Below are 23,742 nucleotides of genomic sequence, written 5' to 3' on the forward strand. Positions count from 1 at the left end.
GCGCCGGAAGTTCGCAGACCCGTCAGCGATCTTGTTCTGTCTCCCTGTAATGTTTGTCTGATCTTGGATGGGATTGTGCTGAGAATTTTAATTTCCCCACGGGGATTAATAAAGTATGTCTGATTCTGATTCATTCACGGGGAGGACATGCAAACTCCACAGAGAAAGATTCCGAGCCCGGGATCGAACCCAGGACTACTCAGGACCTTCGTCTTGTGAGGCAGACGCACTAACCACTCTCCCACCGTGAAGCCTGTGGGAACAAATTTGGGGTAAAAATAAATAACACAAGAGGTAATAAAGGAAAAACTAACAATTGAAATAAATAGACTACTATCCAATGAAAATAATAAGCAATCCTGTACCATACACAGAACATTATAGAAATACAAAATACCGTACAATATACAGAACAAGACAAACACAAAAACAAACACCAAGTCAAATGTTTGTTATTCGAGTAAAAACACTGCACAGAATTTAGATTTTACATTGCTTTTCTATCAAAAAAAATTCATGACAAACATTCCTTAAATACTTTAAGTCAGTTAATAGCAAAGTGCTGCACGTATAAAAAAAATAGGAATCGGCTCCATAAAAATAAACATCAAAATCTACATATTGAACTAATATTTACTTACTTTTCCCACAAACTTATACGCATCACACCATTACAAGTTAATGTTACTACAAAACAACATGAAAAATATCAGTTATACATAATCACATTACAAACCAAAAGAAAGATCCCCATAAAATAATTATTTATATTTGTATTTACATAAAAGTGACGTATATTACAGATTTCCTTCATGTTGTCATTAGAAAGGGGGCGGGACTTCGGCATTGTTTTGGATCCCGTGAAACAAGCCAATCACATCAAAGATTTAGATCATGACGTCATATCCTAACGACTCTTTAGCATGTCCGCTTAAAGAAGGTGCTAGCAAGACAAGGCACCATTAAACTCTTTTACAATGTTACTCTTGAGGTTAAAACACGGTAATGTCGCCACGGTTTGACGTCTAGACAGTTTGATTTAAAAGTGACATTGAGGTGAGCCGTCAATATACAGCACAGAATTCGATCCGAGTGCAGAAATGAACGTCGCTAATCAAGGAAGTCGCCCAGCTGGTGGACAAAAGTAGCTAGCTTGCTAGCCAGCTAGCCGTTAGCAGGAGTACTTTTGTTTTGGGTTTGAGGTGAAGGTTTTTGTTTTTTTGTCTGAACATGAGCTGAAACTCATGAGCCAGTAACTCTTTAAAGTCACTTCGGGAGTTAGATAAACATGCGTAGGATGTCTTTGGAGTGAATATTAACCCTGTTTTATGTGACATCAGAAACAACAAGAAGCCACCCACAGGGCGTCATTAGCATTTCGAGAGATCTGTTTTAGTGGAAAGGTCGGACCAGCAGGAGAGTGCAAAATATGGGCAACTGTCTCAAATCCCCGACATCGGACGACATCTCTCTGCTTCATGAATCCCAATCTGACAGGGCGAGTTTCGTGGACGGCACGGATGCAGACCTGGAGCCACCACCGCCTTACCAGGTGAGCACTTGCTAAGTTCATTTATTCAGTAACAAATGTATTGCTTAGGCAAAAATGCCATCCCAAAAGTCAATGCCGCTGTTTAAAAACGGATTTACCAACATGTCATAACAGTGACTAGTCGATACCCAACAATAATGCCCTCTAGTGGCTTTGGCTCGTATACGAGATGACGTCAGGACAATCTGATTGGGTGCTTAGTGTGTGACGTCATGAGGTTTAATTTCTATCATCAAAAACAAATATAAATGTGCTATTTGGATTTACACTGTATGAAAAAAAAATAATTAAAATGAGTTTTACCTTTGCCACCTCATTATACTATTGCCTAAGGCAGTGGTTCTCAAACTTTTTTTTAGTGATGTACCCCTTGTGAACATTGTTTAAAGTGAAGTATACCCCCTAATCACAGCAAAGCATTTTTGGTTGAAAAAAAGAGATAAAGAAGTAAAATACAGCACTATGTTAACAGTTTCTGATTCATTAATTTGTATAACAGTGCAAAATGTTGCTCATTTGTAATGGTCTTTCTTGAACTATTTGGAAAAAAAAGATATAAAAATAACTAAAAACTTGTTTGAAAAATAAACAAATGATTTAATTATAAATAAAGACTTCTACACATAGAAGTAATCATCAACTTAAAGTGCCCTCTATGGAGATTGTAATAGAAATCCATCTGTATTCATGAACTTAATTCTAAGCATTTTTAAAAAAAAAAAGAAATCTTTAACATCAATATTTATGGAACATGTCCACAAAAAATCTAGCTGTCAAAACTGAATATTGCATTTTTGCATTTCTTTTCACAGCTTATGAACTTATATTCATATTTTGTTGAAGTATTATTCAATAAATATATTTAATAAGGATTTTTGAATTGTTGATACTTTTAGAATATTTAAAAAAAAATCTCACGTACCCCTTGGCATACCTTCAAGTACCCCCAGGGGTACGCGTACCCCCATTTGAGAACCACTGGCCTAAGGTTTACATTCATCAATGTAAGTTTCTCAACACCCGACTTGTTTTTGTGCCTTTAAAAAAAGAATTAGAACTGTACCTTAAAACACTCTCTATCTCTAACAACTGTGAAAACTATAATGCTGTGTTCCAAATTTGTATTATTTACGGAACGTGTGTGAGCCTATGGTTTTACATTTTGTTATGTATATATATATATATATATATATATATATATATATATATATATATATATATATATATATATATATAGACTCCACCAAGGCTGTCCTTTGTCACAGATTCTGTTCATAACTTTTATGGACAGAATTTGTAGGCACAGTCAAGGCGTTGAGGTGTTCCAGGTTGGTGGCCGCGGGATTAGGTCTCTGGTTTTTGCAGATGATGTGGTCCTGATGGCTTCATCTGGCCGGGATATTCAGCTCTTACTGGATCGGTTCGCAGCAGAGTGTGAAGCCACCGGAATGAGAATCAGCACATCAGAGTCCATGGTTCTCGCCCGGAAAAGGGTGGAGTGCCATCTCCGGGTTGGGGAGGAGACCCTGCCCAAAGTAGAGGAGTTCAAGTACCAAGGAGTCTTGTTCACGAGTGGGGGAAGAGTGGATCGTAAGATCGACAGGCGGATCAGTGCGGCGTCTTCAATAATGTGGACGTTGTACTGATCCGTTGTGGTGAAGAAGGAGCTGAGCCGGACGGCAAAGCTCTCAATTTCCCGGTCCGATCTACGTTCCCATCCTCACCTATGGTCATGAGCTTTGGGTCATGACCAAAAGGATAAGATCACGGGTACAAGTGGCCGAAATGAGTTTCCTCCGCCGGGTGGTGGGGCTCTCCCTTAGAGATAGGGTGAAAATCTCTGCCGTCCGGGAGGAGCTCAAAGTAAAGCCGCTGGTCCTCCACAGCGAGAGGAGCCAGATGAGGTGGCTCGGGCATCTGGTCAGGATGCCACCCGAACGCCTCCCTAGGGAGGTGTTTAGGGCACGTCCAACCGATAGGAGGCCACGGGGAAGACCCAGAACACGTTGGGAAGACTATGTCTCCCGGCTGGACTGGGAACGCCTCGGGATCCCTCGGGAAGAGCTAGACGAAGTGGCTGAGGAGAGGGAAGTCTGGGTTTCCCTGCTTAGGCTGCTGCCCCCGCGCCCCGACCTCGGATAAGCGGAAGAAGATGGATGGATATATATATATATATATATATATATATATATATATATATATATATATATATATAATGCAAACGCAGAAGTTAATTATATTTACAGCATATAACAGAATAAACAATACCTAATAATAAAAACTATAGTATGTTTTACTTATCAAACAGAACAAACAAATGCAAATAAATATAATATCCATCCATCCATTTTCTACCGCCTATTCCTTTTTGGGTCGCAGGGGGCGCTGGTGCTTATCTCAGCTACAATCGGGCGGAAGGCGTTGTACACTCTGGACAAGTCGCTACCTCATCGCAGAAATATAATATTAAAATCAACAAAAGTAACAAACATATAATGTAGATTAGTGACAAAAACATACAACAAATTACATCTCCAACTTAGAGTACTAACTTGTTATGCAGTTAACAGAATATTTGCTCTAAATTGTTTTAGGATAACTGTGGATCTGTGATGTTTGAGTTGCTGATATTTAATGTGATGATTTTCATTGATTACTATGTTTTTAAAATGTTTTGAAAGATCATTATATAAAAAAATTATGAAAGTGTTAATAATAACTAGTTTGCATGTTCTCCTCGTGACTGTGTGTGATCCCTCTGGGTACTCCAGCTTCCTCCCACCTCCGTAGACATGCACCTGGGGATAGATTGATTGGCAACACTAATTTGGCCCTAGTGTGTGAACGTGAGTGTTAATGTTGTCTGTCTGTCTGTGTTGGCCCTCCGATGAGGTGGCGACTTGTCCAGGGTGTACGCCGCCTTCCGCCCGATTGTAGTGTCTGTGTTGGCCCTCCGATGAGGTGGCGACTTGTCCAGGGTGTACGCCGCCTTCCGCCCGATTGTAGCTGAAATAGGCACCAGCGCCGCCGCCGCCCCCGCAGCCCCCACCCCACCCCCGCGACCACGAAAGGGTTAAGCGCTAAAAAATGGATGGTTGGATGTTTAGTATTTTAAAAGATCATTTATGATAAAACATTTTTATTTAAAGACATTCATTATGTACCTTTTCTAAAATTAACGCAAATATGTAAAAAAAAACAAATTTGCTGATGTACAATGGGGTAATTTAAGCATAATGTAAATTGCATAAAATATAATAATGATGCAGCATTTAACCTTGTTAGGGTGCCCACCACTTTTTAGAAATGTCCACAACACTCTTGATACTGCTTCACTTGACTTATCTGACCTAGCGAATACTCTACTCATCGGACTGCCGCCTTATGTGGGAGAGTGAAGTAAAACAAGATGTGGATAATGGCTGCTGTGTCAACAGGAGCAGGCTCACATGCCCATGTACCATCCCACGCCCAGCCAGGCCCGTCTCGCCACCCAGCTGACAGAGGAGGAGCAGATCCGCATAGCCCAGCGCATCGGACTGATCCAGCACCTGCCCAAAGGCGTGTACGACGGAGGGCCGGATGGCTTGGAGAAAAAGATCAGAGAGTAAGGAGATGAGTTTTATATATATTATATACTAATCCAATAATTGATGTAGCCTAAAAGTCACCACTTATGTTCACCAGCACAGTCTGACGTCTAACAGAAGCGATGTTTTAAATATTCAGCCTACTATTTTGGAGAATCAGTAGCTGCGTGTCCATTACCCCTAGAAATGCGCAAAACCTAAATATCGCAATGGAAACACTCATATTTCGAAAAACCTCTCAGATATTGCTAAAACATTTTTGCGCTCTCATGAGGTGGTTTTTGAGATGTTATGATATTGAAGTTTTTCGCAAAAGCATTATGAAAACACTTTTTTTCGCATTTAAAGGGCACCTAAACGCTGAAGCAACAGTGCGCCCATGCAGGACAACCAGGGCAGACAGGTCGTCTTGGCCTTGTTTCCGATTGGTCGGCCAGGGCGAGGGAGGTGACACTGCCAGCTGGTCTCCCGAGTCCCTTCCTCGCAACAGAGGCCGACCCGCAGGCACGAAGAGACCCACATGCCCGAACAAGTGTCAAGGGGGCTTTAGGGACGTTGCTTTTGAGCGATCACCTGCTGCTTTTGTCATCTATTGACATCCCGGAGCAGTGGCTGTATTATCTTCCTCAAAGTGAAGTCTCACTAATGAGATTTTTTGAGAATGACGGCTCATGACGTAAAACACCCTTTAATAGAGAGACCGACAAATCACAAATATACTTATTGAAATTTTTGAAGTAATATTATTTTGCGAAAAGCTGTTATAGAAACTCAGCTCGTGTGTACTAGGGCTGCACAATTATGGCCAAAATAATCATCCTGATTTTTTTCTCATAAATATTGAAGTCACAATTATTAATCTTGATTGTTTACTGTTAATTATAAAATATTTTCATTGCACTTACTATTTTAAACAAACATTATGTGAACGTGGCTTTCATTTAAAAGTGAAACTATAAAAATAATTCATTATTGATAAATTGTACAAAAGACAAAGGGCTAAATGACATACATATGCCATTACAGATTGCAAACGTGATAAAATAAGATTATGCACGAAATGCACATATACCGTATTTTTCGGACTATAAGTCGCAGTTTTTTTTCATAGTTTGGCTAGGGGTGCGACTTACTCTCAGGAGCGACTTATGTGTGAAATTATTAACACATTACCGTAACCTATAAAATAATATTTTTTAGCTCATTCACGTAAGAGACTAGACGTATAAGATTTCATGGGATTTAGCGATTAGGAGTGACAGATTGTGTGTGTGTGTGTGTGTGTGTGTGTGTGTGTGTGTGTGTGTGTGTGTGTGTGTGTGTGTGTGTGTGTGTGTGTGTGTGTGTGTGTGTGTGTGTGTGTGTGTGTGTGTGTGTGTGTGTGTATGTATATATATGTGTATGTGTGTATATACATACATACACACACATATATATATATGTATGTATATATAGACATATGTATGGTATATATATATATATATATATATATATATATATATATGTATATGTATGTATGTATGTGTGTGTATATATATATATATATATACACATTTATGTGTGTATATATGTATATGTATAGATACATATCTATATACATACACACATATATATATATATGCATATATATGTATGTATATATATGTGTGTGTGTATATATATGTATATACATATGTATGTATGTGTGTGTATATATATGTATATACATATGTATGTATGTATGTATGTATGTATATATATATATGTATATACATATATATGTACGTATGTATGTATATATGTATACACATATATATGTATGTATGTATGTATATATATGTACATACATATATATGTATGTATATATACATATATATGTGTGTATATATATGTATATACATATGTATGAGTGTGTATATATATACATATGAATACATACATACATACATACAATGGGGCAAAAAAATATTTAGTGAGCCAGCCACCGATTGTGCAAGTTCTCCCACTTAAAATGATGACAGAGGTCTTTAATTTTCATCATAGGTACACTTCAACTGTGACAGACAGACGGTGAAAAAAAATCCAGGAATTCACATTGTAGGAATTTTAAATAATTTATTTGTAAATTATGGTGGAAAATAAGTATTTGATCACTTCAAACAAGAAAGATCTCCGGCTCTCACAGACCTGTAACTTCTTCTTTAAGAGGCTCTTCTGTCCTCCACTCGTTACCTGTATTAATGGAACCTGTTTGAACTTGTTATCTGTATAAACTGTCCACAGCCTCAAACAGTCAGACTCCAAACTCTTCTATGGCCAAGACCAAAGAGTCGTCAAAGAATACCAAAAAAAGAATTGTAGACCTGCACCAGACTGGGAAGAGTGAATATACAATAGGCAAGTAGCTTGGTGTGAAAAAAATCAACTGGGAGCAATTATAAGAAAATGGAAGACATACTAGACCACTGATAATCTCCCTTGATCTGGGGCTCCACGCAAGATCTCATCCCTTGGGGTCAAAATGATCATGAGAACGGTGAGCAAAAATCCCAGAACCACAGGGGGTACCTGGTGAATGACCTGCAGAGAGCTGGCACCAAAGTAACAAAGGTTACCATCAGTAACACACTTCGCCGACAGGGACTCAAATCAAATCCTGCTTAAGCCAGTGCATGTCCAGGCCCGTCTGAAGTTTGCCAGAGAGCACATGGATGATACAGCAGAGTATTGGGAGAATGTCATGTGGTCAGATGAAACCAAAATATAACTTTTTGGTATAAACTCAACTCGTGGTGTTTGGAGGAAGAAGAATACTGAGTTGTATCCCAAGAACACCATACCTACTGTGAAGCATGGGGGTGGAAACATCATGCTTTGGGGCTTTTTTTCTGCTAAGGGGACAGGACGACGGATCCGTGTTAAGGAAAAATGAATGGGGCCATGTATTGTGAGATTTTGAGCCAAAACCTCCTTCCATCAGTGAGAGCTTTGAAGATGAAACGTGGCTGGGTCTTCCAGCAAGACAATGATCCCAAACACACCGCCCGGGCAACGAAGGAGTGGCTCCGTAAGAAGCATTTGAAAGTCCTGGAGTGGCCTAGCCAGTGTCCAGACTTCAACCCCATAGAAAATCTGTTGAGGGAGTTGAAAGTCTGTGTTGCTCGGCGACAGCCCCAAAACATCACTGCTCTCGAGAAGATCTGCATAGAGGAATGGGCCAAAATACCAGCTACTGTGTGTGCAAACCTGGTAAAGACCTATAGTAATCGTTTGACCTCTGGTATTGCCAACAAAGGTTATATTACAAAGTATTGAGTTGAATTTTTGTTATTGACCAAATACTTATTTCCCACCATATTTTACAAATAAATTCTTTAAAATTCCTACAATGTGAATTCCTGGATTTTTTTTGCACATTATGTCTCTCGCAGTTGAATTGTACCTATGATGAAAATTACAGACCTCTGTCATAATTTTAAGTGGGAGAACTTGCACAATCGGTGGCTGACTAAATACTTTTTTGCCCCACTGTACATACAAACATACACACTGTGTGTATATGTTACTTAGCTTTCGGTCCGCTTTCGGCCCCCGGACAAAGATTTTATGCCCAGTCAAAAAGTTTAGACACCCTTGGCCACTATTTAAAGTGGTACTTGGGTCCAACAGAACCAACACTGAGATTTGTTTAATCTAAATTCCACCTAATGCTGTTTACATTTAAAAGTGTTGTCTACTGTGCTTCATCCTAAAACCAGACTGATGTTTTTCTTAAATGTTATTTCTGTTTAAAAAGTCATTAAATTCCAGTTTTTTTAATAATGTAAGTTGCGTAGATCGTAAAAGGGGATTTACATGGCGGGAAAGACCCATGTCTGAAGAGAGCAATTCATTATGCATAAAAGCTAATTCCTCAAGGAATCCATACAATTATTTAAAAATTGATATAGGAATTGGATCTAAATGGCAGGTTGTTGGGTTTGCTTGGGAGAAAACTCGATCAAGTGGCCTTGCATCAACCAGGACAAAAACTTGTCAGGAGACCAAATCTTTATGTCCTTGAGCTTGGTTCTTAAGAGGTCTGCAAACAGCGTCTGATGGTATTTTTAATTTGTACTTGTTGAATTAAGAAATGTGGCCTAGAGGAACTTGGGTTGTTTTTATGGTCTGTGATGAGTTGTGAGTAATGGTCAATTCTAGCTTGTGCGACTTGTATCATTGTAGGTCTTGAGTTGTTGACGTACAATCTGATTGCGTATTGTTTCCTCCATCTCCTCTTTGCACTCCTGCAATTTATTTCCAGATGACGTAATTCCTCGTCGTTTCTCCTCAGCGGTGGATCAAATACAAATTGCCCACAATGAGTGTAATAGGCAGAAAGTGAATATTTTGATGATAACCTTTTCCCCTTTATATCCATCATGAAAAGTTTCCAGACATGGACAGAAACTTGAATTTCACTTTTTTGTTCTTATTTACATGTCTTGTTGTTTTCCCCTAAAAAAAAATGAACCTGCGCTGTGTTTTGCAGATGCGTGATCTGCATGCTGGACTTTGTCTATGGCGACCCAGTGCGGTTCCTGCCGTGCATGCACATTTACCACATGGACTGTATAGACGACTGGCTCATGAGGTCCTTCACGTGCCCCTCCTGCATGGAGCCTGTCGATGCGGCCCTGTTGTCCACCTATGAGACCAACTGATGCTCCCAGGAGCATAAAAACACACACAAAGGTTGGCTGTCGTCTTGTCTTGCACTTTCAAAAAAAAAGTCCCCTGACCTGATACTGTTCTTAAAACAACCCCTAAGAAAGTTTCAGAATTCTAGATTTGGGTGCATCTACTTGAGCTGGCCTCAGTGGTCACTTTACGGTAAATTATTGACCAAACACCCTAATCAGAAGCGCAATGTTATACAGTTCTACTATTACTAGTTGAAATACTATTTATGAATATTATTTGGCTGTGGTGTGTCATTCCCTTACACGGGGATATAATCCATAGTAAATATGTAAAGACAAGAATACCCAGCAAACCCTGTATAAGCAAAAATAGGTTGTGAATGTTATTTTGGTGTGTGTTTGTACAGTATGTGTGTGTGTGTGTGTGTGCGTGTTAATAAAGCAGCCAGTGTAAAGGGCTCTGGTGCATGAGCAAGACGATCACAAGTTAAACACACACACACATCATCTGATCCACTGATTTGCACTTTACTTTAGGAACAATATCTTAAACTATATATATATGATTAATATATGTATAACCTTGCACTATCAACACGTCTTTCCGTTTTTGTTCAGTCAGTGTGTGCGGTCACAAGCTTGCTCATCACTCATTTGATTCCGCATTTATTTGTTATTATTTTGGTTGCTATTATTTTTTAGTGTTGTTGTTGCATTTAGGCTTACTTATAATGTCACAATGGGCAAACCAAGTTCAGTGTCAGTTGAAAATTAGTTTTCATTTGAGCGAATTTCCTTTTTACTGTGTTTTTTAAACCCGATCTGAATGATCACGTTTCCTGTAATCATTATTTTATTTGTTTTTTGTTTTTGAAAAAGTTAACCAGTCCTCATGTGTGTGTGTATGAAAAGGAAAAAAATACAATAAATATGAAAAGATAATCTTCTGGTATCGTGTATACTTCTAGCCTGCAGATAGATGAAGCTGTTATACACCTGCACACTTGAATACATACATGAGCTGTAACAAAAGATGTGTACAATTGTTATGATAAGCAATATTAAAGGTATACCTCTCTGACCGTGTTACAAAAGTTAGTTAATTATCATCCAAACTTTGAATCAGGTGCTCTTTACTTGTTAAAACATAAAACATTGCATTCAGGGACTTTGTGTCTGTCTTGATTGCAACATTCTTCAGCTTAAGAGCTGACACGCTTATTAATCAGATTTGCTTTTATTTTAACGATGAGAATTGCGTAACAAGCTTGTTTGAATACCTTCATAGTAATAGGATTTTCTGTGGCAACACAAGAAATCCCTGCAAATATTCCAGGCATTTAGGCTGTTGGCTACAACTATTTTGACTCATGGAGTAAACCATCTATTTACTGTTGAACCATTTAACCATTTTTATTGTTATGCTTATACATAGACATGAACATGAAATGAACCTTGGAAGGGAGTGCTTTATTATAATGTCTCACTGCTTAAGTGGCTATTGTGGCTTGTACATGCCGTGGAAGGTGACCGGGATGATGCACTCCACTTCTGCTCTGGCGATTTCGGACAGATCCTTGGCGTTGAGGATGAGGAGGTATCCTGGTCTCTGTGAGCCGGGAGCCACCACAATGGTCAGCAACACGCCTGAGGAAGGTACAATGGAAATCAGTCCTCTTTTAACAGGAAAGTAAAGCTATATAAAAAAATATGACTCAAAATTACACCCAACTCTTCAGGAAAAACAGTGCCTGTAAGTCAGGGGTGTCAAACTAATTTTCATCTGGGGCTACTCCTAAGCAAAACCATATAAATGTAGCCCTTCATTTGATTATTATTTACCAAAAACTATTAAAATTAAGTTAAATGCGTCTAATATATGTGTGTATTATTGCCGCACATCTTCAGGCTGTTTTGGGCCATTTTAAATGATGTGGCCACCCGAGCACCTGTGTTTTATAATGCAAAACATGTAGTTCAAACCCGGTCATGCATGCATGAGACTTTGATAGAAACCTCATTTAGGAGCATCACAATATTTGCTTGTCCGGTTTTTGACTAAATAAGTCAATCCATCATGAATAACATTTACTCTGGCAGCTGTCACGTTTGTATCAAAACTAAGGCGTTTTTGCAGAGGTAAAAACATATTTTTTACAATGCAAAAAAAGGTTTGAAAAAAGATGTATCAGCTTTTCCATTGTCTATTTAAAGGTAATGCTGAGGTTTTTATCACTTTTACGCCACCTTGCATGACAGTTAACAATGTTAAATCATGCATCTTAACATTAACAGTGGTTAACTTCTCTTTAGGACTGAGAATGAATCAATTGTATCTGACAAAATACCGTCATCCTCATCAACACCATCGGGGGTCTGGACAAAGAGGGGCTCTGAGGGGTAGGAGTCAGGTTCTTGCCAAACCCAGGTCTCCTTGGTCTTTACGTTCAACTTGCAGATCTGCTCAAAAAAATTAAACCAAAAGTGAAAGTAAAGATTTTTTCTCTATGTAGTGTCCATGTTCTGCCTGTTAAGTACCCTGTCAGGTATGAAGTGGTTAAGTCCCAAGCCATAGGCGTACGTGTAGTTCTTCCCTGCGTACTTTTCATAGTTGATCTGCGGGAACTCAAAAGCTACAAGCACATATAAATAGTGCTTGAGTGCATGGGTGGTAGGATGTACAGTAATGGTGTGTGTACCTTGACGAGGTCCAGCAAAGAGCACCTCAGGCTCCAGCCAGATGGTCCCATCAGCATGCATTACTGCAGTCGCTGTGGTGTAGGGCAAGCTGACCAGGTTCTTCCCCTGCTCCTCCTATAGTCCGTCAAAGGTGTAACACATGAGGCTAAACTCTGGGTTTACTTTGGAGGATCAAACCGCTGAGTCACCTTGTGGACGTCCAAAGGAATGACATATCTGCGGACCTCCGGCTGGGGCGCTATCATGGCCGCCTTCTTAACCTCCTCCCAGTTGGCCCTCAAATTTGCCAGCCAGAGGTAGTTGTACACAAACTCAAAGCTGCACACACAAACACATTGTTTTATATAAGAGTGTGCTTGTTTAATAATACCAGTAATCACCCTCGCTCACCCCTTCCATGCACACAGGTCAAATACAACGAAGCCATTGTCCTCGTAAGTGTTGATGTGATGGAACATGCCAATTGGCGCCCCTTTGAACTTGAGGTCGATGTATTCTCCTGGGTCCTTCCTGGCGACGTGGAACAACGTCTAGAACCACAAAATAAAATGTTACCCAAATCTGGTAAAATGAAATAAAGCTTTGTGTGTGGGTTAACTGTTACAAAATTGTAAACAGAAAATGATCCCTGTACAATAAACCAAAATCAAGGAAAAATGACTACATCCTTTGATGATGTCTTAGAGAGAGGGAACAATAAAATGCAAAGCGATATTGACACTTGCTTTAATATATTGTCAGCAAATAAGTATTAAGAGTTTGTATAATAAAACTCAACTTTTGAAGATGCTTGATGGAGAGGGAACAGAAGGATGTTGGCAATGATGTTTGCACAGCGAAATTGTCACCTATATTTAGAAGTATTGCAGTATTGAAAGTATAAAAAGAGGGCAGTGGCCAATGTGTAATGCATGTTTGCATTGCAATACTGTCACCTATCGATATGATGGTATCAGCATATAAAGCGGTTGTATAATAAAACTAAAGTAAAATTACTCAACCTTTGAAGATGCCTGGTAGAAGAGAAGAAGGTACTTGCAGAGTCAACTAGTGGTGCTCTAGGTATTTTGGGGGGTATTAACTATGTTTTGCAATTACTGTATATTACAATGCAATTTGTAGCACTTCTATTCTGTTTCTGTTCTATGGTTATCATTACAAATGTCCTCGTTTTCATTGTTACCGTTCTGTGATCAAAAAAAACTTGAGTTCAAAGTTGAAATAAAATTAATTAAAAGTTTAGAAGGTTTGCATGATGATGAAGCTTTTTAGTTGAACATTTTGACCTGAGACCGACTTACTCCTTGGCTCTCATTGGACTCGAAGCAGTCCATATAGTTAGAGCCTCGGATGCTCCAGGCGCTCAAGAATTTTAGTAGGTTGATCTTCACCGGCGTCTCCACAAAGACAAAGTAGTTTTCGGACATGCCAAAGCTGAAACGAGAGCATTTTTAAAATGTTATTTTTTTGTGTGCTTGGTTGGCATGGTAACCTATAAGCAACGGTTCACTCACCTGTGCACATAGGCCGGCTTGAACCTCTCGGCACTGGGGAACTGAACCACCACCTTAGACTTCTCGATGGGGTCCGACTTGTCTGGGGAAGATGTACGACACGCATGTTATGTCCATACAATGTGTGGACAAAAGTATAGGGATGCACAATGGAAGAAAAGATGGAGACGTCTGTGGGTAGATGTCACAGGTCTCCAACATGGCCGCCAAACACAGTAAGCTAGTACAAACCCCAAAACCAGTGAAGTTGACACGTTGTGTAAATCGGAAATAAAAAAAATAATACAATTATTTGCAAATAATTTTTAACCTATATTCAATTGAATAGACAGCAAAGACAAGATACTTAACTTCACTGGTTTTGGGTTTTGTATTGGATTGGTTTTTGACAGCCTTATCTGGCTTTGTATAAATCAGGCTTTGCTACACATCTTTAAACAAAACATGGAGCAGTTTCTGCAACCTTTTTGCGTGGGTGGAATCCTGACAATGTTGTAGGCCAGCGTGGCGCCTTTCCCCATGCAGTTACCGATGTTGTACACTGTGCCATCTCTCTCGATGTGGGGGTGCGCCGTCACGCCGTTGATGTTAATGTAGTTGCACATGTCCACCTGTGGTTAGCAGCGGTGAATAAAAAAATGTTGTAACCAAATGCCTTTGTAACATCATCGCACCTTCTTCAGCGTGTCCAGGGTCTCTGTGTCCACTTTGGTGATGTAGTTGGTTTCTGTCACGGCGTAAAAGTCCTCGCCCACAGGATACACGTTGACCAAGCAGTTGTCTGTGATCTCCACACCCTTGAAATAGGAGAAAAACCTGCAAACGCATTGCAAAAAAACATTCTACTAAAACAAGAACACATGATAGTGACAGATAACAACAATCTGGACCTGGAAAAGATGTTCTTGCAAGGGTCGGGATAAGCAAATGTTCCAAACTCAGTGATCACCACGCGCTTCTCGGTGATGGCTCGCACGTATGCGTCCGTCTTGACAAATCTGGATGGAGCACAGGGTAGTTAGAGACTGATCGTAATGACAGCGTACAGAAAATTGTGGCAATAACCTTAGAACCAAAAATGGAACTTAGCTTTCACGCGATAAAACTGCATTATTGCCACCGTAACGTGTTAATTAGCTTCTTGTATGACAGTTAAAAAATTCAGTTGTAAGGCGACAGTTTGACTCTGAAACATTCATCAATTTCCATTATTTTATATGCAAACCAGCGGCTCACTTACTTGCGAAAGTAAGTGACCTGACCATTCTTGAAGTCAAATTTGTGCATGAGCGCCTGTCCATCAAAGAGGTGATAGAAGGGCTCGTCTCCCACCTCGAAAAGACCCGGACCCAAACGCAGAAGACTACCTTTCAGAAAGGAGGGAATCCTTCCTGAGGAACAACAGCACAAAACACGCCTTTTATAAGGGAAGATAAATAAATATACATTTTTGGGAATAAATCACCGGACAAATTGTGAAATTAACCTATAACTGTTGCTGGAAGTGGCTCAGCCAGCTCCTCACATGTCTCAAAGATCTTCTTGTAGCCACCGGCTGGATGTTCAAATCTGTTAGAAAAATAAGAAAAAAATAAACATAATTCAATTTAAACAAAAAATAATAATACAAAATAAATAAATGCATTTTTAAATTTAATATATCAAATTTAAATAATAAAATAACATGAATTATTATTTGCTGGAAATACTAAAGCCACTTTGTCATTAAGGACCTACTGTATATGAAGCGTTACATCAACAAAATTGCTAACATACCTGCTGACCATGACTCCTGTGTGCACAAAGCAAACTCTTGAAGTTGGAGAGTAAGAGTGTGCCCACTCACACAGTGGAGTTGAGGTATTTATCCTTCTTGTGCCCCCTCACCGTCAATGAAAAGCTGTTTTTTTCTCTTTCTTCGTGGCCCAATGAGGTTAAACTGCGAACAAGAATCTTACTGTGTTAATATCCTGAGATGGATAACTCAATGGGAGAAGCCGGATTCGTTGCAGAACATGTCACTGATTTAGAATGTGTCGCTATAGTTTTGTCCTTTACCGTTAATGTACGTACATGAATTCAGTTTTGAGGTTATATTTTATCCATTATTTCAATTTTTTTTGTTTAACTATAAACATATATGTATATATAAATATGTGTGTGTATATATAATATATATATATGTATGTGTGTATGTGTCTGTATATATATATATATATATATATATACAGTATATATTTGTGTATATATACATGTACATATATGTGTATATGTGCATATACATACATGTGTATATATATGTATTTATATATATTTACATATATATACACGTACAGTATACATATATGTATGTATATATATATATATATATATATATATATATATATATATATATATATATATATACACACACACACATATGCACATACATGTGTATATATATATACATATATATGTATAATATGTGTACATATATATGTGTGTATATATATATATATATATATATATATATATATATATATATATATATATATACACACACACACACACACATATGCACATACATGTGTTTGTATATATGTATTTATAAATATATATGTGTGTATATATATATGTATGGGTGTGAGTGTGTGTGTATATATATATGTGTGTATATATATTTATGTATATTTTTATATATGTAAATATATATATATATATCACATGCGGTATTAGTTTAAGCAGACTGTGTTTGTCTATTGTTGTGACTTCAATAAAGATCAAAACACATTTTATGACCAATTTATGCATAAAAATAAGTAATCCCAAAGGGTTTACATGCTTTTTCTCCCAACTGCATGTATGTATATATGTATGCATATGTGTATATTTCGGTTTTTGTTTGTATGTATCAATGTATGTAAATTCACTAAAGAAAAATATAAACGCAACACTTTTGTTTTTGCTCTCATTTTTCATGAGTTAAACTCAAATACCTAAAACATTTACTATACACACAAAATACCTATTTCTCCAGCCCACATCTGTCTAAATATGTGTTAGTGAGCATTTCTTATTTGACAAAATAATCCACCCCACCTCACAGGTGTGGCATATCAAGATGCTGATTAAACAGCATGATTATTACACACGTTTGCCTTTGGCGGCCCACAATAAAAGGCCAATCTGATATGTACAGCTTTATCACACAGCTTGATGCCACAAATGTCACAAGTTTTGAGGGAGTGTTCAGTTGGCATGCTGACTGCAGGAATGTCCACCAGAGCTGTTGCTCATGAATTAAACGTTCATTTCTTTACCGTAAGCCATCTCCAAAGGCGTTTGAGAATTTGGCAGTACATCCAACCGGCCTGACAACCGCAGGCCACCTGTAATCACACCAACCCAGGACTTCCACATCCAGCAGGTGAACCTCTATGATGGTCCGTGACCAGGACACCCAGACAGCTTCTGCAACAATAGGTTTGCATAACCAAATATATTGTGCACCAACTGTGAGAAACCATCTGAGGAGAGCTCATCGGCATGCTAATCCTCCTCATTGGGGTCTCAACCTGATTGCAGTTCGTCATCGTAACCGAGTTGAGTAGGCAAATGCTCACATTCGATGGTGTCTGGGACATTAGAGAGGTGTTCTCTTCACAGATGAATCCCGGTTTTCATTGTTCAGGGCGGATGGCAGACAGCGTGTGTGGCGTTGTGTGGGATAGCGGTCTGCTGATGTCAACGTTTTGAATCGAGTGGCCCATGTTGGGGATGGGGTTATAGTATGAGCAGGCATATGTTATGGGCAACGAACGCAAGTGCATTTTATTGATGGCATTTTGAATGCACAGATATCGTGGGGAGATCCTGAGGCCCATTGTTGTGCCATTCACCAGGGACCATCACTTCATGTTGCAGCATGACAATGGACAGCCCCAAGTTGCAAGGAACTGTACACAATCCTGGAAGCTGAAAAAATCCCAGTTCTTGCATGACCAGCATACTCACTAGGAGTGTGGGGAAAAATCGATTCGAATATGAATCGCGATTCTCACGTTGTGCGATTCAGAATCGATTCTCTTTTTTTTTTTTAATCGATTTTTTTTTTTTTTTAATCAGTCCAACAAAACAATACACAGCAATACCATAACAATGCAATCCAATTCCAAAACCAGACCTGACCCAGCAACACTCAGAACTGCAATAAACAGAGCAATTGAGAAGACACAAACACGCCACAGAACAAACCAAAAGTAGTGAAACAAAAATGAATATTATCAACAACAGTATCAATATTAGTTATTATTTCAGCGTAGCAGTGGTTAAAAATCCCTCATTGACATTATCATTAGACATTTATCAAAATTAAAAAAAGAACAATAGTGTCACAGTGGCTTACACATGCTTTGCATCTCAAGTTTGACAACACACTGTGTCCAATATTTTCCCAAAGATAAAATAAGTCATATTTTTGGTTTGTTTAATAGTTAAAACATATTTACATTATTGCAATCAGTTGATAAAACATTGTCCTTTACAATTATAAAAATGTTTTACAAAAATCTACTACTCTGCTTGCATGTCAGCAGACTGGGGTAGCTCCTGCTGAAATCCTATGTATTGAATGAATAGACAATCCTTTTAAATCGGGAAAAAATCGTTTTTGAATTGAATCGTGACCCCAAGAATCGATATTGAATCGAACCGTAGGACACCCAAGGATTCGCAGCCCTAATACTCACATGCGAGTTCTGCCTATACGATCGCATGTTCCAGTTCCTGCCAATGTCCAACAACTTTGCACAGCCGTTGAAGAGGAGTGGACCAACATTCCTCAGGCCACAAGCAACTTGGTCAACGCTATGCAGAGGAGATGTGTTGCACTACGTTAGGCAAATGGTGTTCACACCAGATACTGACTGCTTTTCTGACCCCTCCCCCAGACCTTAATATAGCAAAACTGAACATTTCAGCGTGACCTTGTATTGTGGGCAGCCTAAGTCAAACGTGTGCAATAATCACGCTGTTTAATCAGCATCTTGATATGCCACACCTGTGAGGTGGGATGGATTATCTAGGCAAAGAAGACGCGCTCACTAACACAGATTTGTGAACAATATTTGAGAGGATAGGTCTGTTGTGTGTATAATAATAATTTTAGATCTTTGAGGTAAACGCATTAAAAATATTTACATATATAAGCTTTTTTTCCATATATACATATATATATATATACTGTATATATATACTGTGTGTATATATATATATATATATATATATATATATACATACATATATATACTGTATATAGATACTGTATACATATATATATATATATATGTATATATATATATATATATATATATATATATATATATATATATATATATATATATATATATATATATATATATATATATAAACCTGCAAAACTGGCTTGTAGGGATGATATAGCCTGTGTTTCTTCTGCCCTAACATGTGTGTATGGTACAGGCCAAAAGTTTGGACACACCTTCTCATTTTAATGCGTTTTCTTTATTTTCATGACTATCTACATTGTAGATTGTCGCTGAAAGCATCAAAACTATGACACCTGTGAAGTGAGCACCATTCCAGGTGACTACCTCTTGAAGCTCATCGAGAGAATGCCAAGAGTGTGCGAAAAGGTAATCAGAGCAAAGGGTGGCTCTTTTGATGAAACTAGAATATAAAAATGTTTTCAGTTATTTTACCTTCTTTTGTTAAGTACATAACTCCACATGTGTTCATTCATAGTTTTGATGCCTTCAATAGTCATGAAAATAAAGAAAACACATTGAATGAAAAGGTGTGTCCAATCTTTCGACCTGTAATGTATATACATTTATACATGCATGTTTTGTTATGTTTTATTATATATATATATATATACACACTCACACGCACGCACGCACACAAACACTTGTTTCTGTTATTTTCCCTGATTAATTAAGGGAGCCTAACTAACCAAAAAAAAAAAAATTTGAAAATGTTTTATTGCTAACTAAATTGGGTCATTTAAATTGGAATATACAATGCCAGAAATATATTGACTTTTTTAAATCAATTTTTAATCCAGGTGTAAGGATTATATTGGACAAATGCTGTATTGTTCCTCTTAAAGGGGATCAGAAAGGCCATTGGTGACAAGTTTTAGTGACGTTTACTGTGGCGAAAGAGGTGCCTCGTTATCATGCAATACATTTTTCCCTTTTTTGCTAAACTAACAACCTATAATCCAGTGTTTCTCAAATAGTGGGGCGTCAGACCAGCATGGGGAGATTCATTATTTGTGACTACCCTCTAGTATTCATGTAGAACGATACACAAGACTGCTGCTAGAAAAAAAGTTGGTGTTATGTCAAAATGCGCTACCCATTAAAAAATAGAGCTACCTAAAGCTACTGACCATGCACGTGTGTAAACGCTAAAGTTTTCCTCTAACATCTCTCTAACACAGAGTGGTGGAGATGAATAAACACATTCCGCGTTATCAATACTGATTTCATTCTGAGGGGGTCGAGGGAAAAAAAATCTGATTAAAGGGGTCATGACAGAAAGTCATTAAGAAACACCGCTATAATCCATGTTTGTCTGTCATGGAGATGTAAGGATTTGAGTACATTTTTTAACCATCCTATCTAAATTTAGGATGTTGTTGTATTTTCCCCACCCAATGTATGCCACATGTCCTTAATCACTGCATGGCGTTTGCACGGTTGCCATGGAGATGATAGAATTTGTGCAACAAATCCATCTCAGCCATCTAAATCATCTCCATGGCAACAGGGCCAATGCCAACTCCCTGTCGAGAGGTGTTGTGTTTGTGCTTTCGGGACACTCCTTGAACCAATCATATTACAGAAAGTATATCAAAACTTGACCAGGAATTGGTAAGTTTGACAGCAGTATTTTATTCCTAAGAGTACCAGAATTTATGATTGTTTTTTAATGAGCGTGGACCCAGGGGAAGATCAGCCCACATCGGATAATCTCCATGCAAGTTATTTTATTGAAATTGGGGAACAATTATAATGTGGCGTTTCGGCAGGAAATAGCGACCTCTAACGGATGCAAAATGTAAATGCCAGTTTAGTTCATCACATTTACAATGGCCAAGACTAATAATGAAACTACAACAGAGATTTTTGAGCTTAAACTTTTTAAAGAGTGTATTCCATTTAATAAAGTTAAATACAAATAAAGCAACAAGAGAAGTATCCCAAACTTCTCTTTTGTAAAGTAAATCAGTACAGCAGATAATCAAATGGGCATTTACAGCAACAATATGATTTGCCTGAAAATTTGGACAGGACAAATATATTTATATATATATATATATGTATATATGTGTGTATATATATCCATCCATCCATTTTCTACCGCTTATTCCCTTTGGGGTCGCGGGCGGTGCTGGTGCCTATCTCAGCTACAATCGGGCGGAAGGCATCGTACACCCTGGACAAGTTGCCACTTAATCGCAGGGCCAACAAAGATAGACAACATTCACACTCACATTCACACACTAAGACCAATTTAGTGTTGCCACCTATCCCCAGGTGCATGTCTTTGGAAGTGGGAGGAAGCCGGAGTACCCGGAGGGAACCCACACATTCACAGGGAGGACATGCAAACTCCACACAGAAAGATCCCGAGCCCGGGATTGAACTCAGGACCTTCGTCTTGTGAGGCAGACGCCCTAACCCCTCTGCCCTATATATATATATATATATATATATATATATATATATATATATATATATATATATATATATATATATATATATATATATATATATATATACTGTATATATATATATATATATATATATATTAGGGGTGGGCAAATTAATGCGTTAATTACGAGTTAACTCATCAATCTGTTAACGCCGACAATTATTTTATCGCACATTTGCGTATGTTGTTTACATGCTTTTATTTTGTTAACGCCTTTTCTTATAAAGATGGCGTCGCCCGGACGGGCTTCGGCGTGGAGGGGCTCTTGGTAAAGATGGAACATTTGGCAAAAATACCGGACAATTCTGCAAATTTCATGGCTGGCTTACAGCGTGGTCACTCCGGGATCACTTACGACCGCCAGACAATTCTGAATGTGGATAAATCGGGCCGTTTTGGACTGAATGAGGCGTGCTTGCTAGACCGGCTAGCTAGCATGGGAATACTTTGCCGGCTACATCCAGCGGCCTGTGAAGCAGTGGAGTATATGTGTTGTCTGTTTATTTATCAATAATGCAGACGAGGCGTGTTGGCTGAGTTCTTAACGTTTGCTTTCAGAGCGTGCATATCACAACATGCAAGATGCCGTCATGGCGACACACAACCTTTGCCGGGCTACCGCGCATGCTCCTCACTCCTGTTGCATGCTGGGTAGGGTAGTTCTTTTTTTCCCTGGCTCATAACATCACAATATAGTACTATGTATATGATGCGTTCAGTTTATCAAAGCACCAAGCAAACAATCGGAAAATTCCCATCATATCAATTCCTAGATATGGTCATTATTATTTTAAGTGCGCTACGCAGAATAAACACAACATTATTAATATTGCTACTACGGATAATTTGATCAAAAATTCCCTAAAACAGCCCACTACCTATAATAGAGGTTTTTTAAACATAAGATCCCTGATAAAAAAAATGTTTCTGCTGTTACCTCAGAAATTGCCTGTTCAGATGTTATGATTGTGGCTCAGAGATTTGTATGTAGATTATATTTATTTTCCATAACAAACACGATAATTCAAATACTCTGGCAGTGGCAATAAGCTTAAATGTTTGTATTTACATTTTTTGAGTTGATTTTCATAAAATTTGCTATTTAACTGCTACTGTTTAACAAGGACTGATTTGAATTGTGTTTGCACAACAAATGTTTTGGCGCTTTTGTTCATGTGGGGGAATATTCCAATAAAGGTGCACTACACACTACTTTTGAATTCATTATTGGGCTTTGCGTATACAATGCAGTTAATCACGATTAATCAGAGAAAAGTGCGATTAACTTCGATTAAATTTTTTAATCGTTGCCCAGCCCTAATATATATATATATATATATATATATATATATATATATATATATATATATATATATATATATATATATATATATATATATATGTATATATATATATTTGTTATATATGTATATATATAATATATATATGTGTGTGTATATATATATGTATATACTATATATATATACATATATATGCAAAATACGATAAGGGTATCGCAACTGGCTCACCTTTACAGGTACTCGCCCCTGCACCATCTGTGAGCCTGTGGCCTCGCTCTCTTCATCTCTCCTTCTATCAAGGCACCATCGGGACTCTGCATGGCAGGGACGTCCTCCTCCCTGAGTCAAGACTAAGTTTGACCGCATACCTTAACTGGACATCAGTTGGTTGGCATCAGAAGGTTCTCAAATGGGCACCCCCCGTCATTAACGTTTCGTCGAATTAAGCCCATGACGCTTCGGAGGGGCTCGACGGCAGATCCAGCGTCCTGGCTCTACCCCTGCTGAATGCCACCCAACTCTATGTCCCTAGTCCTTCAGTAGGTCGGCTCTGCCACCGCACCTTTCTTTGTATCCAAATCCAGCGTGATGCTTCTTCTGCCCTTTTAGTGGTGTTGGCTACCAGCCGCTTCCTAGCCAGCCCCTCGACCCCCAGCAGTCCGAGGGCTCTCCAGAGCGACCGCC

General features: G+C 38.4%; 2 protein-coding genes across 2 annotated transcripts; one reads left to right on the forward strand and one right to left on the reverse strand.

Annotated features, from left to right (window-relative positions):
• Positions 1-891: 891 nt before the first annotated feature.
• LOC133568519 (RING finger protein 11-like) lies at positions 892-10,745 on the forward strand. Its single transcript, XM_061920500.1, has 4 exons — positions 892-1,202; positions 1,341-1,552; positions 4,990-5,159; positions 9,653-10,745. Exons 2-4 carry the CDS (start codon positions 1,430-1,432, stop codon positions 9,822-9,824), a joined length of 465 nt encoding a protein of 154 aa, XP_061776484.1. The 5' UTR covers positions 892-1,202; positions 1,341-1,429; the 3' UTR covers positions 9,825-10,745.
• A 509-nt stretch (positions 10,746-11,254) lies between these two features.
• rpe65a (retinoid isomerohydrolase RPE65 a) lies at positions 11,255-18,935 on the reverse strand. Its single transcript, XM_061920499.1, has 15 exons — positions 18,745-18,935; positions 15,794-15,956; positions 15,504-15,586; positions 15,258-15,408; positions 14,908-15,015; positions 14,692-14,833; positions 14,481-14,628; positions 14,018-14,099; positions 13,805-13,937; positions 12,894-13,033; positions 12,692-12,821; positions 12,503-12,617; positions 12,342-12,436; positions 12,152-12,263; positions 11,255-11,450 (listed from the first exon to the last, which is right to left on the reverse strand). The coding sequence occupies exons 2-15, from the start codon at positions 15,802-15,804 to the stop codon at positions 11,302-11,304; spliced, it is 1,599 nt and encodes a 532-aa protein (XP_061776483.1). The 5' UTR covers positions 15,805-15,956; positions 18,745-18,935; the 3' UTR covers positions 11,255-11,301.
• Positions 18,936-23,742: the final 4,807 nt, after the last annotated feature.

Source organism: Nerophis ophidion, linkage group LG14, assembly GCF_033978795.1.
Source record: "Nerophis ophidion isolate RoL-2023_Sa linkage group LG14, RoL_Noph_v1.0, whole genome shotgun sequence".
NCBI lineage: Eukaryota > Metazoa > Chordata > Actinopteri > Syngnathiformes > Syngnathidae > Nerophis > Nerophis ophidion.

What these genes read in the sequence shown, in the direction of transcription:
- LOC133568519 (XM_061920500.1), top strand. Translation starts at nt 1,430, where the DNA reads ATGGGCAACTGTCTCAAATCCCCGACATCGGACGACATCTCTCTGCTT. An exon ending in AGCCACCACCGCCTTACCAG is followed by an intron (nt 1,553 to 4,989) that starts GTGAGCACTTGC and finishes CTGTGTCAACAG; the next exon opens with GAGCAGGCTCACATGCCCAT. An exon ending in TTGGAGAAAAAGATCAGAGA is followed by an intron (nt 5,160 to 9,652) that starts GTAAGGAGATGA and finishes TGTGTTTTGCAG; the next exon opens with ATGCGTGATCTGCATGCTGG.
- rpe65a (XM_061920499.1), bottom strand. An exon ending in AGTCCAATGAGAGCCAAGGA is followed by an intron (nt 13,034 to 13,804) that starts GTAAGTCGGTCT and finishes TTGTGGTTCTAG; the next exon opens with ACGTTGTTCCACGTCGCCAG. An exon ending in TTCCTTTGGACGTCCACAAG is followed by an intron (nt 12,618 to 12,691) that starts GTGACTCAGCGG and finishes GACGGACTATAG; the next exon opens with GAGGAGCAGGGGAAGAACCT.